Source organism: Pogoniulus pusillus, chromosome 23 (genome assembly GCF_015220805.1).
Source record: "Pogoniulus pusillus isolate bPogPus1 chromosome 23, bPogPus1.pri, whole genome shotgun sequence".
In the NCBI taxonomy this organism is placed as follows: Eukaryota; Metazoa; Chordata; class Aves; order Piciformes; family Lybiidae; genus Pogoniulus; species Pogoniulus pusillus.
The window spans coordinates 16,386,513-16,404,207 of record NC_087286.1 but is presented as its reverse complement, the minus strand read 5'-3'; the positions used below and the strand labels follow the sequence as shown (position 1 = coordinate 16,404,207).

The 17,695-nt window shown below is 44.3% G+C and overlaps 1 protein-coding gene across 10 annotated transcripts in view; it reads left to right on the top strand.

Moving 5' to 3' along the window:
• The window catches only part of ABI1 (abl interactor 1), a 72,244-nt gene that overhangs the window by 14,709 nt on the left and 39,840 nt on the right, over nucleotides 1-17,695 (top strand). For all 10 annotated transcript variants that reach the window (XM_064162738.1, XM_064162737.1, XM_064162746.1 and 7 more), the window contains exon 2: nucleotides 5,417-5,584. In XM_064162738.1, coding sequence (XP_064018808.1) covers nucleotides 5,417-5,584 — 168 coding nt within the window. The remainder of the gene's footprint in view (nucleotides 1-5,416; nucleotides 5,585-17,695) is intronic.

The following is a 17,695-nucleotide window of genomic DNA, read 5'->3' as shown; positions in this document are numbered from 1 at the left end:
GAAGGAGCTTTTTTATAATTGCATTGGGTTGGAAGGAACCCTCAAAACTCATCTTGTCCTATCCCTGGTGTCACAAGGCAAATCATAGGCGCTGCAAGAAAGCTAGGGGTGTAATTCTGTAGCCACTGTACATGCTAATATCATGCAGAGCTTTAGAGGAATGGAAGCTGTGGTTTCTGTTCTGGGACTCTTGTGGTATAAATCATGGAACATACAGAAAATAATTCAGACCAAATTTCTTATGTTTGCTGCATATACAGTGTTGGAAGTCTTACTAATTCGGTGTTCAAGGGTTGGGTGAAAATGGCACATGGGCATGTCTGCTTCTGTCATTTTGGTTCAGGGTACTGTGCTGTGCTATTTTGGTGTTATACCCAGGCTATAACAACTGACATTAACAATGTATTGTGCCAGCATATATGTTTACTGTGGCATCTCTTCTGTTGGATTTGTCAGGAGAACAGAAAGTGCTGTTTCCCATAATATTTGTTATCATTATTTATTTTATTGAAGGGAATGATTTAGTCCAGAGCCAGCATGACCACTCTTTGCTGCATTGGGCAGAAAATGCTGCTAACAGAGCAGCTGGCACGAATCTTCCCAGGCTCCATCTGTCAGAGTCTGCATTGCTCTGTAAATTGCACTCCTATTGGACAGATCCCCTTCTTGCTAGAATGTTGGCAGCCTGGATTTAAAAGGAATTCCAAAGTTTGGGGGTTTTTAAAGTTATTTACTATTTTATAACCCCCATGTTTTTTTAGGCTGCTTCTGCTCTCCTTCACAGCTCTATTAAAGTCTGTGTCAGCATCGTGAGTGCTGCATCTCATGGACTTGGCTTAGTTTAAGCATATATGAGGGGAAGGTAGTTTGTGGTAGCTTCATTTCAGATGTGTATACATAGGTGAGAATGGGCTGGGATGTGATGATGACCTTCATCACTATATCTGGACAAGTTAAATACCAATGAACATGTCTTGTGTGGTTTTATTATCAAGACCTAACACCCTCTTACCATCGTGAAGTATATGTTTGTGTATATGTGATATGTGCATGCTCCTTACCATCCTTTGGAATGAGCTTTTTCCCATAAGGATGAAACTTTCCTCCCTCTACTGTCCTCAGAAGAGATAATGATTGGAAAAACTGAGACTCTTCTTTTTGCAGTTAATCAACAGAATGAAAAGCAACTTTCAAGTAAGGAGATCTGCGGGATGCAGGGGCAGATTGGCTAAATTGGTCTTGGCCCATAGAAATGCTAATTTGCTATCGAAGCTATTCAGGACTGGTCAGGGGAATATTATTGATGGAAATGAAGGATTTGCTTCTAGCTGATTGTTTTGCATGTACAGGATTTGGGGGAAGGGCCTGTCTGCAGCAGAGCCTGTGAATTACAGGCGGTGCTTGTTACCTTGCCCTGTGTGTTTGCTAAATTACAATCACTTGGTATGTGCTCTGTCCCTTCAGAGATGGAATACCTGACCAGTCACTGATCTTTGCCAAGATAATCTTTCTAAAAATAGAGAGACTGGAGTCGTGCTTATGGGCTGTGGTGTGCTTCTCGCTGTGGTGGTGATCACCTTATCCTCTGGTGCCTTGAATGAATGCCAGCTTGATTGTGCAAGGTCTTTACCTGAGGAGAAGAGATTTCAAGTTCTGCCAGTTCCTCTACATTTGATAGGGCTGAGCTACTGCATCTTATCTCGGAGAAACCCTCCAGCCATGGCATTATTCCGTACCAATGGGCCTTTTTGTCGTGGATGCTGGAAGGAAGTTCACCTGAGTTGAATTGTAGGTGCTAGCCTGTCCGTGCTTATGGAGGATTTCTGCCTCAGTAGATAGGAAGAATTACTTTTGACTGAATGCACTTGCAAGACTGTCATCATCCTGGTGTTAGCTTGGGACTTGCTGTAGTGAGAGTGATCTCAGGTTTTAGAACCCTTCTGAATGGATAGACATCATTCTGTGCTCCCCCTTGTCTCTAAATTCCTTCATACTCCTGAAAGAGCCAGTTATTAAGTGGTTGAGATGTTGGATGCTTCTATTTGACACCACTTTTCACTGTATGTGTAGAGAGAGGTGTGTTGGATAGTCTGTGCTATTTCTCATTTTCACTGTCAGTGGAGGACTTGCTGCCAGTCCCCTGGAGAGAAGGTCTTGGACAGGAGCTGGACATGTCCACTGACTGCAATACATTGCTATTAATAGCTTGCAAGATATTGGGAAACGAAAATCTTGAGCTTTTATGCACCCCACCCTCATGCCCCCAAATTCAGGAATGATAGGAAAGAACAAGAAGATGACAAGTGACAGCGAATCACTTCAGTAAAAACGTTAACGTTTTTTCTGCTGCGTGTATCTTTTGTGCTGCAGAATTGTAGCTGTGCTCTGGAACATGGGGGGGGCTTAGCTTTAGCTCCCCTTCATTTGGAGGCTAGGTTTGCCCTGATGATTTATCAGGCTGTGCTTGTACAAAGTCTCTTCCTGTTCCTTGTCCCCACGTAAATGCTTCCTTTAAAACTTCCCCACGGCTGTTGTTGCTGGTAGTGGTATGCATGGCAAAGCAGGTGGCTGCAGTGGAAAGAATACTGATGGTGGCTGAATACTGATGATCTGGAACATACTATGGTGAAGGAAGTGTGCTGTAACTCTCTGAAGTCTCACCTGTGGTGCTGTGGGAGGATATCTCTTGTGCTGGTGCATTGGGCAAAGATTGAACTTCAGCTTCTGAACTGCCTCTCTTTATGGCTTGTTTCACTTTGCAGTTGGGTTAGTAAGGTGCTGGTCAGTGAGGAACAGTCTGCAACCTGTAGGCAGGTAAATACCAGGCCTACTGCAGCTCTGTTGATATTGGTAAATACTCAGTGCATCATCCCCTTGAAGTAGAAGCCACCCTAATACATCCCAGAGAGACTTCTGATGGCATAAGCACAGAAAGCCCGTTCCAGGAGACAGCTGACATGTGTGATTCATGACTGTCCTTACCTGGATGGCACACATAGCATAAGCAACCTCTGCTTATAAATGTTTAAGTTTAGTTCCCTCTGCCACTCTGGAATTAGAAGTATCTTTTAAGGCTATAGCTGTGATGAGAGACGCATGAATGCTCCCTGCTAAGCACTTGCTAGTAATGGCTACAATCTGTTTAGATCTTGGGTGGCTTCCAGGTCATGCTTGGCACCTGAAAGTTCTTCAGAATATAGGAACTTGTGGCACTTGCTGCTGTGACTTGCCAGTTAGGCTTTCCTGTCAGATGTAACTGATAGACTATCTATCAGTGGAGCCAAAACATCTGCCATGATGCTGTGTTTACAAAGCAGTCTAACAAGCTGCAGGAACTATAGAGAAGGGGCAACCATTTGGGTGTTATCTGATGAGCTGCCTCCTGACCTTTGTCAAATAGAGCCAGTTCTTGTGGTGGGGCACTTGCCTTACAGGGAGTTTCAAGCGAAGCCAGTGGAAAAAGAGAAAGCAGAGATTGGAGAAGAGGCAGTGAGGGTATGGACCAGCACACTTGCAGCAGCAAGCCTGCGTTCCAAAGACGCTTTGCCCTGTAAGCTGAGGGGATTTTCAAGAGGAAGCTTGACATGTGGTTGTGTGCTGTATGAACTAGAAGGTGGTGGGAACGGGCTGAGAGAGAGAAAGCCGGGTGGGCAGATGGTTTGAGCATTGCACAGACACTGTCGCAGGGATGTGACTGCGTGGGTGGTGCTTTGGAGAGCAGAAATGAAATTGGTCTGCCTGCAGCTTGTAAAGATCAGCTGCTGAGTGATGGACAGGCTCCGCATCCTTTGGCCTTGATGTGTGACTGAGCTGGAGAACTGGTAAATAAGATTCTACTCTCTTTACTGTGGCAACTGCTGGGGTGCAGTTCTGACTTGGCTATAGTAATTATGTGAAGTTTGAAAGGATGCTTTGTGGTGTTTTGCACTTGACAAAAACACAGGCTGTGCAGTGTGGAATGCCATGCAAGTTTGACTATCTTGTTATGTGTATCTAGGAGAGGAGTTTAATACTAAAAGCTTGGCTATGTGAAAGCAATTTCAGACTGCAGTTTCACCATAGTAACATCATTAGGGGTGAACTGGGGATACAGGTGGGAGCTTACTCTAAGAGGGAAACTTCAAAAGCTGTGATGTTCTACATTTGAAGAATATTCACTTGTCTACTAAAGGCCACTCACTTTCATATATATATCAAGGACTGTTGGTAAAACAATAACATCACCAGATGAGCTTTGATCCCTTCCAACCTGATGCAATCTGTGAATCTGCAAAATACAAGGCTCTGTTGAATGCAAAGGGCATTTCTTTGTTTCTTACTTTGTGCTTTATATGGTAAGAGTTGCATACAATGTATGCTGAGTGTTACTCAAATTAACAGTAAAAAATACAAGTCTACTTGGAGGGGGCTATTAATATAAACCTTTCCTTTTGGTTGCTGAGATCAACTGACTATTCCACAAATAAATAAAATGAGGAAGAAACTATGTTAGTAGTGAGTCATCGTGCACTGAGATCCTTCCTTGTGTGCTGCACCTTTCCTGCAAAGAGGACAAAGGAGAATGCTGGAGAACTGCGGTCTGCAGTGACTGCCAGTTTGAGTAACAGCTGAAGTAGATGGCCTCCACTGCCAGCTCCCAGGCTGTGGTACAGAGAGCACTTCAGAGTGGGCTGCACTGTGTTTTCAATGTGGAGGTGGGGTTGGTACCTCCCAGTCTACCCATAAGAAGGGACCTGCTTCGTCTTTGTGATTCAAGTCATGTAAGCAGTTGATGACTTGGATAGTAACCTGTCTTCTGACTACAGAGCAATGCCTCGGGATGGGCTGAGGACTCTGACTTGGCAAGGTGTGATTTCAGAGGGAAAGTGACCCTTTCTTTGCCTTTTTTTCTTTGCTCTTGACACCTCAAAATGTATGTTCTCGGTCAGTGATGATTTCTCTTATCTATCAAGGGATTTTATGTGAGGAGGGGAAACGTCAGGAGTACTCCTGCTTGCAGGAGCCCTCTCTGCACACCATTCTGATATGTGACCGTGGGAGGGTTGGCTCTGTAGGTGGCATGTGCAGTAGGAAACACCCAGCTGTGGGAAAATATTCTTCTGCCTTTGGCATGGGCTGTGTGCCCTCGGAGAGGGCAAAGGCTGCATGTCAGTGTTGGTGGGAAATGGGAGGTTTTCTGGGAAATGAAGGCTTGAACGGGCTTTAGAAACTCAACTTCAGCAAGTCATGTTGGTGTTGGGTGTTCTACTGACTGAACTGGTTCTTGGTGTGTTCATTTTGGTTAAACACTTCTTGAATTGTCAATCTGCTCTTATAATGGAGGATTTTTTTTTAAATGGATTTCAGTTTCTTCTGAATACAGATTGTATTTTTTGTGCCTGGCCTTCAGCAAACATCTTGTTCTTTTTCTTTACAGGCTCCAGATAAAAGGAAAGCATTAGAAGAGACCAAAGCCTACACAACTCAATCTCTAGCCAGCGTTGCGTATCAAATCAATGCACTGGCCAACAATGTGTTACAACTGCTGGACATCCAAGCATCCCAGCTACGGAGGATGGAGTCCTCCATCAACCATATCTCCCAGGTAATCTTTTGGAGGAGGCATTGTCTTGTCTTGTGTTATTGAACTGGACACTTCATGTTGACTTCTTTTGAATTCTCTGACTAGCATAACAGAAAATGATAAAGCTTCTTTATCTTTTAACATTTATGAGAGCTCTTTGTGATGGAGGTGACAACCAAAACAAAAGAGTTCCTTTTTAAAGAAGCACAAGATTATATTTTTATTTAAAGGAGGAGTTAATGATGAAGATTCCAAGATATGAAGCAGCTGTTGAGTGGGGTGTAGGGAAAAGTTCTGGAGCCCCTATTACAAGAGGGATGTGGAGATGCTGGAGCGTGTCCAGAAAAGGCCCGCGAGGATGCTCAGAGGGCTGCAGCAGCTCTGCTGTGAGCACAGACTGAAAGAGTTTGGGCTGTGCAGGCTGGAGAAGAGGAGGCTCCCGGGTGACCTTATTGTGGCCTTCCAGTATCTGAAGGGGGCATACAAAAAAGCTGGGGAGGGACTTTTTAAGGCTGTCAGGGAGTGCCAGGACTAGGTGGAATGGAACAAAGCTGGAGGTGGGGAGATTCAGAGTGGATGTGAGGAGGAAGTTGTTCAGCATGAGAGTGGTGAGAGCCTGGAATAGGTTGCCCAGGGAGGTGGTTGAGGCCTCATCCCTGGAGGTGTTTAAGGCCAGGCTGGATGAGGCTGTGGCCAGCCTGATCTAGGGTAGGGTGTCCCTACCCATGGCAGGGGGGTTGGAACTGGTTGATCCTTGTGGTCCCTTCCAACCCTGACTGATTCTATGATTCTAGTCTATGAAATGACTGGATAAAGCCTCACCTACAGGCTTCCCAAGCACTGGATGCCCTTTTACACTGAGAACATCTTGTATGTTTCAGAGCTGCAGCATGTGTACAGCGATTATTGTTAAATTCTCATTGGCTCACTGATGACTAACCATGCAACAAGCCAAAATGTTTGATACTAGCACAAAAGGTGTTAACCCTCTGTACTGTTTGCTGCTCGAATTGGAGGCACTGTGCTGAAAGCTATTGAGTCACCTGATACATGAACTGTTTGCTAAGGACTGTGAACAATCAGTGCTTTGTATAGAGCTCTTGAAGGGTGTTTAGCAAGGCCACTTGCTTGTAGTTTCTGTCCTGCTTGGTCTTTCCTGAAACTGATCCTTGCTGATACACGAACCTCTGCAGACTCATTTCGTAGACTCAAACTCGATGCAGATAATGCACAAATACCATCTCAGCTGTTTGCTTTGAAATGTTTCTGCTGAAATGCTTCATCTGCATATTTTAAATCTGCCCTTCAGTTGCTTTGTTAGACTGTTTCCAAATTCTTCAAGATCTCCAGGGTCTCCTTCCCCGTGCCGGTAGCAGTTGTGAATATTTTCATGCCACTAAAGCATGGGGATGAAGATGTTCTCAAAATGGAATTCTCCATGAAAACAACATTGCCTAGAAACGGATCTGAGGCATTGCCAGTCAGTTACTCAGTTCTGGGATTTGCAGCATGGAGTAGGTATCTGAGATAAGCTACACATTGATACTTTTCCTGATTAACAAAAATACCTTTTTCATTAATTTTTTTTTCATGGAAGAAAATCCTGTGGCTCTTCTGACCTGCAGGCAGTTTGTTTCCCTGCTGGGTTTTAGTTCTCTCTGCATGTTTTCTAGAACAACTCTAGGCTAAATGGCTGTGCAACTAATCTTGATTAGTAGCCACTCAAATGTTTTTCACAGATTGCACTGGATTGGAAGGGACCCTCAAAGGTCATCTTGTCCAACCCCCTCCCCCTGCAAGAGCAAAGTTGCCTTCAGTTAGCTATTTACCTTCTTCACTGGGAAAAGCACTTATGAAAAGTTAGATGATGGAGTTGTGTTGTATTTTTTGTAACTGAGGTTTAATGTGACAGGTGGAAAATTTGCTTGCTTTTATAGCAAAGATTAATTCAACTTTAGTTTCTTGTTGAAAGCAAACAGAGAGGCTGTGCATGAGTAATTGCATGGTGGTGAGGGAGCACTGCTCTGAGCACACAGAGGCAGTGAACAGCTCCAGGAATGACTTTTCTTGGAATAGCAAAAGCCTGCCCAGCTGCATCTATATTTTCTGCATTCATATTTATCTCTTAGCTGTGGGCCCTGAGTGACCTGCCACATAATTATTTACTACACTTGATGTAGAGACCTGTGCAAATACAGCTCAGCTCTTTGCCTGAGACCCTTGATACTGACAATGAGCTTTGCCAAGCTGCCTTGACCTTTCCAAGCTGCTCTGTTATGGCAGATGTGGTGCTTAGGGACATGGTTTAGTGGTGGACTTGGCGTTGTTAACAATTGGACTCAATCTTAAAAATCTCTTGCAACCTAAAGGATTGTGTGAGTCTCTGTATATACATCTCCAAACTACCTGCTAGCAGCTCTGCTACAGTCACAGTTACATTGCATAATTCTGTCAGTTCCTAGCTACTACTTAATTTTGATTTAAGTTGCTTTGAGGATGGCCACACTTAGAAGGGAAAATTCAGGTAGGAGTTAAGCTAGTTTAGATGTTGGCTGATATGGAAGCAGGGGCAGCCTGAGTGCTGCTGCACAGTTGTGCCACCTTAACTTTCCCTATGAGACACTGGTGTAAAAAAGCAGTGGAGGAAGGATTTGAGGCCCTTGTGATTCCCAGTGATCACTGCTGGCTGGCCTGTCCATGTATGCTAGGCAGCAGCAGAGCAGCAGTTCTGTTCTGCTATGGTATAGGTTGTTTCCAGTTGCAGCTACCAGAAAGTACTTTTCCTTGAAGACTGAACAGCAATAGCCAAGTGTTTTGCTTCTTTGTAGTGTATGAAGGGTAAGGTACCTGGAACAATTTTTAGGATTACATGGACTTGACAGTGAAAGGGAAAAGTTCAACCTGAGGGTCACTGGGAGTGCCACCAGGGAGGACCTTGGGCATGGAGTTGGGGAAGGAATGAAGACTCAAACACTCAGCATTTGTTATTTCTTAGTGTGCTTTAAACCCAGATTTTTTTTCAGGTACCCTGATGATGAGTTAAGCGAGACACACTTTTATCTGTGCACTGAGTACAATTTATGCTCATTATGTTAATTTTCTCTCTGTAGTAAGTGAAATTCTTTTGCAGTTTAAACTTGTTCATTTGTGCCATTCTTACCTGAGTCTCTGAGCCAAAGAGAAAAACTGTCTTGTATCCCTCCCTTCTTTCTGAAGAGGAATTAAAATTTAGGCTTTTTGTGGCTTGAATATTTGACAAGGGATAACTGCTCCTCTAGAAATTTTGGACTATGTAATTTTGCTCTTTTGACTTAAATTCTTCGTTGTTCTTCCCTCTTCCCCTCCTCTTGGAGACAAGAGCTGACCTAAGCATATAAGATAAGGATACATTCTTTGCTGCTATGCTTCCACAGACTTCAAGAGGATGAAGATGGGCCAGCCACATTCATCAGAGGAGAGTGGGGTTGACAGGGACATCCTTGTTTACTCTGTGAAAACTGAAAAATATAACAGCTCAGCACTCACATTTGTCAGAGCAGCTGCAGTACTGTGTGTAGCAACTACTTTTTTTGTCTGGACATAAACAGTTCTTAAATAGCTCAGTACCTTGATCAGTGCCTCCTGAAGCATGAAACAAGCAATAAACTCTTGTTTAAGAAATGATGACTTGCACCAGGAGGCACTACACCCCTTAAACATTCAGTGTTAAGATTTTTCTTTGGCATCTGAAGCTCTCTAATGTGAAGTAGGGACTACTAGAAAACAATGTGTTCTGAAAATGTTACTCTCAGCTGAAGCACCTCCAGGGATCACGACCCCACCACCTCCCTGGGCAGCCTATTCCAATGCCTGACAACTCTTGCAAGAAAGGATTTTTTCCTAATGTCCAACCTTGGTGCCATGGCCTAGTTGATTGGACGGGGCTGGGTGATAGGTTGGACTGGATGACCTTGGAGGTCTCTTCCAACCTGGTTGCTTGCATGATTCTAAACGTCCCCTGGCACAATGAGACCATTTCCTCTCATTCTCTCACTTGATACTAAGGAAAACAGACCAACCCCACCTTACTACAACTTTCATGTAGGTAGTTGTAGATACCATTGAGGTCTTCTGTCAGCCTCCCCTTCAAAATCAGAGAAGAAACTGCTACTTCATGTCTACTTCCATACAAAATTTCCTTGCTGCACGTCCAAAACAGCCCAGGTGTTCATGCAGGAACTAGAGTATCACCCAGCGTTGTAGACATTAGAAAGATAATGTCTTCTCCCTGCTTCTCTTGGACTGCTTCTGCTTGTCAGTAGCCACAAATGTTCTAAAAATGGCAATGGAACCTGCACCTTTTGTTTAGATTAACTTGGCCCCAGTGACGTTCCTTCTCCCAGTGAAGTGCTGACAGCTATCTCTGTGGCCTTTGATTCACTTATTGTTCTTCCTGTACTCTCTGTGGTAGAGGCCAAGGCTCCAAGTTGTACTGTGCTTACTTTTATCTGTGTGCTGATTATTACTGTTAACTTTTTGTGTATCAGCTTCTACATGATCTGTATACACTGCTCAGAATGGAGCAGAATATCTAAAGGTTGCCTTGTCAGCTCTTCTGCTGAGAAATTCCCTTCATGACCACAAATGGATACACATAGGATCTGCCTGTAATTCCTGTACAGTTCAAAAAACACCCCCAACAACCACAAAAATCCCCCAACAACCCCCCATGTTAGTTATCTACACCTAGGAGGGAGCAACCCCAACCCTGCAGCCTTTCTGTGGTGGGGTAGAGCAGTGGCTTTGATGGAGACAAAAGAAACTGAGCCAGAAACCTTTCTTGTTTCTTGTAATTCTGTGTTTCCACTTTTTGGTGCATGCAGGCTTTGAACTTAGTTTTGGGGAATGGGGGATGTTGCTAACTGTAATGGCAAGTGGTTGTAATGAATTCCTTCAGGTGCTGATTCCCATTCCACAGTCTGACTGCATAGTTTTCATTGTGGTTTTAGACCATTAAAACCTCCTTTTTGCTAAATGGGTGTTTGGCTGCAAGCTCTGGATACCTCATTAAATACTAAATGAAGAGACCTGATACAGCTTCTTTGTTTTCTGAAATGAAAGCCCAAAATCACAGGACTGTGAACAGTGCCCTGAAAGGCCTTTTTGATAATGTTCTGCAGCAAAGGAGTCTGGGGTGTATTTGTGCAATCTTTCTTCTTTAATGAAAATCTCTCCTATCTTGAAGATACACCCCATAAATGAAATGCATGACTAACCTGCTGTGAAGTTGCATGCTGGACAAGAAGCCCAATATTTGTTCTTCAGGTGCATCTGATCAGATGGTTGCCTGGAATTAAATGTTCTTGTATTTCAAGTGTCAGTAAACAAACCAGCAGTCTTCACATGTGAATAGCTCCAGTTTGAGTTTGGGCTTTCTTATCTCTCTCAGTGTTTCAGTGGCAAAAGGAAATGCAGTGTGTGAGGTGATGGCTACGAGAACATTGTGTCTAACACAGCAGCAGGTAACCAGCTACCAAAGAGTGTTCAGTTGGTTACCGTATCTGTGCCATGCGATGCAACTGTTTGGGACGTTGGTTTTCATGGAAGCTGGGTGGTGATAGGCTTTAGCTGACCAGATTTGAGGAGAGGGAGAGGAAAAGCAAATACAAACTCTTTGTGGAGCAGATGAGTCTTGGTGGTGCTGCTTCACTGAAGCTATCACCCTTCATGATCTGCCACTTGAGCTGGTGAGTGCTTGTGGCTGGGCTTGTGCTGTTCAGAAGGGAATTGCTTAATGCTTTCTGCTGGCTGATTTTTACAGGGGAGCACATAAGTGCTTAGTTAATGTTGATCTGCAGATGGAAACCAAGCAGTGATTCACAGGAGTGTTTTATAAGCCAGCAGTAACATTTTGCCACTCTTTATGCTGCTGCTGGTTTGACTTTATTCTCTTTACTGCCAGCCTTTTGGGACCCATTATGCATGTCCTGTAAAAACCCCTTTACAGGTTATTTATATGCAGTGAACAAACTCTTTATTGGTTCATGGGAGGTATATGAATGACTTAGTAGCTGCTCTTCTAAAGCTGAGACAACTTCCATTGTTTCATTGTCACTTTGAAAAAGTGTGTATGGAGTGTGGAAACCTGTCCAACTGTGTAAATCTTGCTGAACATTTGCCATGTGGCTGCTGTGCCCACTGTGTATCTCTTCTCCAGCATCATCTGTGACAGTGTGACCCATCACAGAGCACAAAGTGAAAAGTTTACCTTTTAAGAGAAGGAAAGTGCATGTGAAATTTTATCTATGAATATAATTTATGGTTGAACACCCAAAGAGAAATAGGCTACTAGGAGTAGGTTTAGTTTTTGTTGGGAGTGTGGTGGGTTTTTCTCATAGCTACTTATTCCACTGCAGAATATTGTTGATTCTTAACTGACTCTGCTGCTAGTGCCATGGAAATGGCATTGTGGTGATAGTGGAAATAAAGTCATGGGTTTATTTAGTTAACAGCTGCAGTGCATGGAGAAATTTTTATAGAATCATACAGTCAGGTTGGAAGAGACCTCCAAGATCATCCAGTCCAACCTATCACTCTGTCCAGTCAACCAGACCATGGCACTAAGTGCCCCATCCAGGCTTTTCTTGAACACCTCCAGGACTCCACCACCTCCCTGGGCAGCCCATTCCAATGTCAATCACTCTCTCTGCCAACAACTTCCTCCTAACATCCACCCTCTATTTCCCCTGGCACAACTTGAGACTGTGTCCCCTCGTTCTGTTGCAGATTGCCTGGCAGAAGAGACCAGCCCCCACATGCCTACAACCTCCCTTCAGTTAGTTGTAGGCAGCAGTAAGGTCTGCCCTGAGCCTCCTCTTCTGCAGGCTGCACACCCCCAGCTCCCTCAGCCTCTCCTCACAGGGCTGTGCTCCAGGCCCTTCACCAGCTTCATCCCCCTTCTCTAGACATGTTCCAGTATCTCAACATCTCTCTTGAATTGAGGAGCCCAGAACTGGACAAAGGGTTTTTTGGTTGGGTTGTTTTTTGGTTTTTTTTTTCTGTTTGTGTGGGGTTTTTTTGTTTGTTTGTGTTTGAGAAAAATCAGAATCTCTTTCTGGACCAGTACAGTTGGAGTGACAACTAGAAGAAGCCACAAGTAGCTTTCTCAGTCATTCCCATTTGGAATGCTAGCTGAGCAGGTACAACCAACTGCCATATAAGTATGTCCACCTCTTCCTCAATCTCAAAAAACCACATTACTAAAGCAGTCATTTTCCTTTCTAATCTTCAGTCCTGGTTCCAGGAAATAATTTTATTTAATAATTTGCATAATTATAGCTTAGGCATATGAAAATGTAAGTGGTACATGGCCACAGAATTACAGAGCTCATATTTTGTTTTCTTCCTCCTTGAGGATCTGCTAAATAGCTGATATTTTTTTTTCTCCTGAGTGTACTCTGGTATGAATGCTAATGTGCAGTGATTTTTTGTAGCTTCACGTGTTCATGCTTGAAGCCACTTGCTTTTTTCCCCCTTGCATGTTGTCCTGGGATTTTTATTTAGAGTCGTAGAATCAACCAGGTTGGAAGAGACCTCCAAGGTCATCCAGTCCAACCTATCACACAGCCCTGTCCAGTCAACCAGACCATGGCAGCAAGTGCCTCATTCAGTCTTTTCTTGAACACCTCCAGGGATGACGACTCCACCACCTCCCTGGGCAGTCCATTCCAATGCCAATCACTCTCTCTGTGAAGAACTTTCTAATATCAAGCCTCTACCTCTCCTGGCACAACTTGAGGCTGTCCCCCTTTGTTCTGTTGTTGGTTGCCTGGGACTGGATCCATCAGCACAGTTCAGTCTGGTGTCACATGGGGACTGAAGCATAGCTTGCTGCTTCTCTCTTCTTTGCTTGCAAGAGCAAATGAATGTCTCGTCTATCTGATCTCGTCATGCTCTCCCAAATTCCTGTGTGGCAAAATCAGGAGCAACCAGAGTGTGATTAAAAGCTATCAAGCTTCTGTACAAAGTGAGAACAAGTAGGATGGAGACCTTAAAGTTCCAAGGGGTCATCATGGAAATAATAAAACATATCTTTGCTTCAGGGAAGGTCAGTTGGGCCATCGTTTGAAAATACAGGAAGAAGGAAGTATTAAATAATGACTGAAAGGCTTGATTTGATCACAGGGAGTTCTGCTTTTGTGTTCTACTTGGTGTATTATGGGATTGGATTTTTTTCTTTTTCAGTCAGATTTTTGAGCTGTGTTCAAAACCAGACTGTATAAGGTTGCAGGATAAGCCTTCAAACCACAAATCAACCTTTATCTGACTGGAAAGGGGATAAACATCGTCTTTGGGCAGCTGATCCTTCTTTGTCCATTTATAGGATTTCCTTATGTGTGTTGTTAAGTATTGGGCAAGATGCAGCAACGGCCAGATGTAGTGCAGGGCTGAAAGAGATGAGTTGGACTGTGGATAAGGCTTGTTGTCTCCTAAGCTGGGCTGGAAAAGGGTTTTGAGCAGTGTACATACTTTTGCTCTCTCCTAGCTGATAGGATATGTGTTGTATCTAATGACATGCCAGCTTATGTGGACTAACAAATTGTTTGTTCCTCTTAATTAGAAGAAATTTAAGTGCTGCTTAAACCTGCATGTTTAAAAAAAATAAGCTTAGCTTAAAATGGTGTAGTTGAGGTGCATGTGTGTCTTGGCAGGTGAAACATAACATGTGAGAGTGGGAGGAAGGTCTGTAACTGTGCCAGAGCACTGGACCTGTGTGCGACCTGCCCTAGGTGATCCTACTTCGGTGGGGGAGTTGGACTTGATCTCCAGAGGCCTCTCCATGCTGGAATGATTCCATGAACAGCAGAAATATTAAATTATTCCAGTGGTCCAGCTCAGGGCACTACTTTTGCCAGCTGTGGTGTTGTGTGAGATGCTGGAGTAACTGAGAACATCCTCAATTTGAGGGGTCAAACCACAAAGTTATACCATGAAATTGCTATCTTAGTGTAATTGTGGGTCAAGGTAAAGAGAGAAGTCCATTCAAACAGCCAGAAATAAGTAAGACTTGCTTAACTATCTGAGCTATTCTCTGTGCCACTGTTTGGATTTAGTTTCTTCATATGCCCTAAATCTCATAAGACAGCACTGCCAGGGTTATAAGCCTGGAAGCGAAGAGGAGCTGGCCTGTCCTTTATTTCTTCCTCTCTGCACACTGCATGTGATCTGCCCACCACTTATGTATCACCTTTTTAGACCCCTCCTGAACTGATGAATAATTAAGCATATCTGTTTCTGTGCTATATGAATAATGCTCATCCATGTGACTTGCAAACATGTCCACTCGTGCCTTGTTTTGACAGTAGCGTGACAGCTACAGGCAGAAGTGCTTCTCCTTTGTGTATTACACTTTCAAAGCATCTCTGGTGTAGTAGCATTTGGTGCTACTCTGGTGTCTGGATGCTAAAACTGGAGGAGAGAACTTTTGGGGTGTGTTCATAGTGTGTTGGTTAAAAAAATGTAATTTTTCCTTTTCTTATAACAGGCTGTGGCACATGAACACATAATGATACTTCAGGAAGTGTGTGTGTGGGATGATTTTTATAAGCTCTTCCCAAGAGAAATCCAAGTTCAGTCATTTGGGATTTTGCTGCTTTAAGCATTCCTCCTGTAGCAGAGTGTGCTTCTTGGCTGGCAGCTTCAGTCTCAGTTATCTGACTTCCAGACCTGGGAGCAAAAGGAGTTTGATGCCACCACAACTTCAAGTTTCTTGCATCTTATCTTCAACTCATCTTTTTTAGGAAACTGTTTCCCTGGCCTGGATGAAATGTGTAGGCTTTTAGTCAATGCAGGAATTTTTATGACATGCTTTCTACTAGAGCTGCCTGAATCACTTAGAATAAGTGTATCTAACACATTTATTCCTTTGGAAATTGTTTGGAAAGCTTTTAAAAGGCTGTTTTCTACATTACATCTTCACCTGAAATAAGATCAAGAGAAGTCTGCTGAGTGGTCAGCATTGGGTAATGCCAGGTCACCTAGTTCAGTGCTGTTTGAAGGTCTCATCTAATCAGTAGAAAAAAAGTGAAGACAATGTAGGCTGGATTTTTGCAAAGGCATTTTTAGAAAGCAGAGGGTCTGCAAGCAATTACATGACTGAAGCAAACATCCTGGAAAAACAGATTGTGAGCAGCTCTGCAGATCTTAATAAAGATACTTTGGCTGTGTACTCCTCCCCTCCTGCCTCTTGGTCTGGGTTTCTTCATCGTGGTGCTTCTTAAAACAGATGCGTAGCTGTTTACATGAGCTCCATACTTGGGGAATTGAGCACTGCTGTGCTGCTGAATGGATAGACACAGCTTACATCCCAACAGTCCATTGATCTCCCTTAGAAAAAACAGCCTTTCCCAAGCCAGTGGCCAGAAGGCAGGCCCTAGAAGTTGCCACAGCTGTCTTTTCATAGTCCATTAAATTGTGTCCTAATGGACCCTGTTACTGCTCAGGGAAATATTTGACTCCTCATCAACACCACCTTCCCTGACTGAGGTAACCACAGCAGTCTGTTGATGCACAGTTAGGTTTCTTGCAGAAGGTCAGTAACTCTTCAGTGTGCTTAGCTGTCCAGTATTGCATGGGTCAGTGGTCAGTCATACTGGAGTCTGTGGTGGAGCTGTAAAGCCTTCTCTTGAAATGCCATGGAGCAACTCAGGCTCCTTGTCCTTGGAGCAGCTTTATGAAGGCACCAGTGTACCTTTCTCATTCACAGACTGCATCAGGTTGGAAGGGACCCTCAAAGCTCATCTAGTCTAACCTGCCTGCAGTCAGCAGGCTCTCCAGGGCCACATTAAGTCTGATCTTGAATGTCTCCAGGAATGGGGCCTCAACCACATCCCTAGGCAACCTATTCCAGTGTTTCACCACTCTCATTGTGAAGAACTTCCTCCTAATGTCCAATGTGAATCTCCCCTGCTCCAGTTTCAAACGACTGCCCTTCATGCTGTCACCACAGGCCCTTCCAAACAGTCCCTCCCCAGCCTACCTATAGGTCCCCATCAGACACTGAAATGCTGCTCCAAGGTCTGCCTGGAGCCTGCTCCTCTCCGGGCTGAACAGCTGTAAAACACTTCCCTGGTCAATAGTGTAATGTGTCTTTCTTCTGCTTAAAGAGACATCAAGAGCTGGCAAGTGCTGGTCTTTTTCTGCTGCCATTCACTTGTGCCAGGCAACCTTTTGTTCTCCCCCACCCCAAATGTGAGACTTGGTTATCAGGGAGACAGCGTCTTGAAAATACAGATTTCTGGCTGCTTCTTTCTCTGTGTCACCCCCAGCAGCTGACACTCCATTTCTCCCTGAGCTTTTGCAATCAAGTTTAATCATTGTGCTAATAACAGCACAGTGGAAATGTCTAATTTCTGAACACATGATCAGGCTGACTAATGGATTTACTGTAACAGTGGTGGGAAAATGCATTCAGCAGGGGGTGCACAGAGATGTCATCCTCTCTGTGCCTATGCAGACTTCTCTTGAAGAGTTGTACTGCCTTTCAACCTGCCATCAGGTTGCAGTGCTTGTGTTCAGGTGCACTTGCACAGGGCAGAGCCAAGAATTTGCTGCTGGTCTGCTGCCATAGTCTGGAAGGTTTTCATAGCATCACAGGATGTTAAGGGGTGGAAGGGACCCAAAGAGATCATCGAGTCCAGCCCCCTGGAGCAGGACAATACTGTCTAACACAGATCACACAGGAGCACATCCAGACAGGCCTTGAAAGGCTCTAGAGAAGGAGACCCCACGACCTCTCTGGGGAGCCTGTTCCAGTGCTCTGGGACCCTTACAGTCAAGAAGTTCCCCCTTGTGTTGAGGTGGAACCTCTTTTGCTGCAATTTACACCCATTGCTCCTTGTCCTATCCTAGGGAGCAGAGCCTGTCCCCCCCACTCCTGGCCAGCCCTCAGATACTTATAAACATTTATCAAATCCCCTCTCAGTCTTCTTTTCTCCAGACTAAAAAGCCCCAGGCCCCTCAGCCTCTCCTCGTAAGCCATGCCCTCCAGTCCCCCCATCATCCTCATAGCCCTCCCTCTTCAACTGGGGAGCCCAAAACGGAGCACAGTATTTCAAGATGAGGTCTCATCAGAGCAGAGTAGAGGGGGAGGAG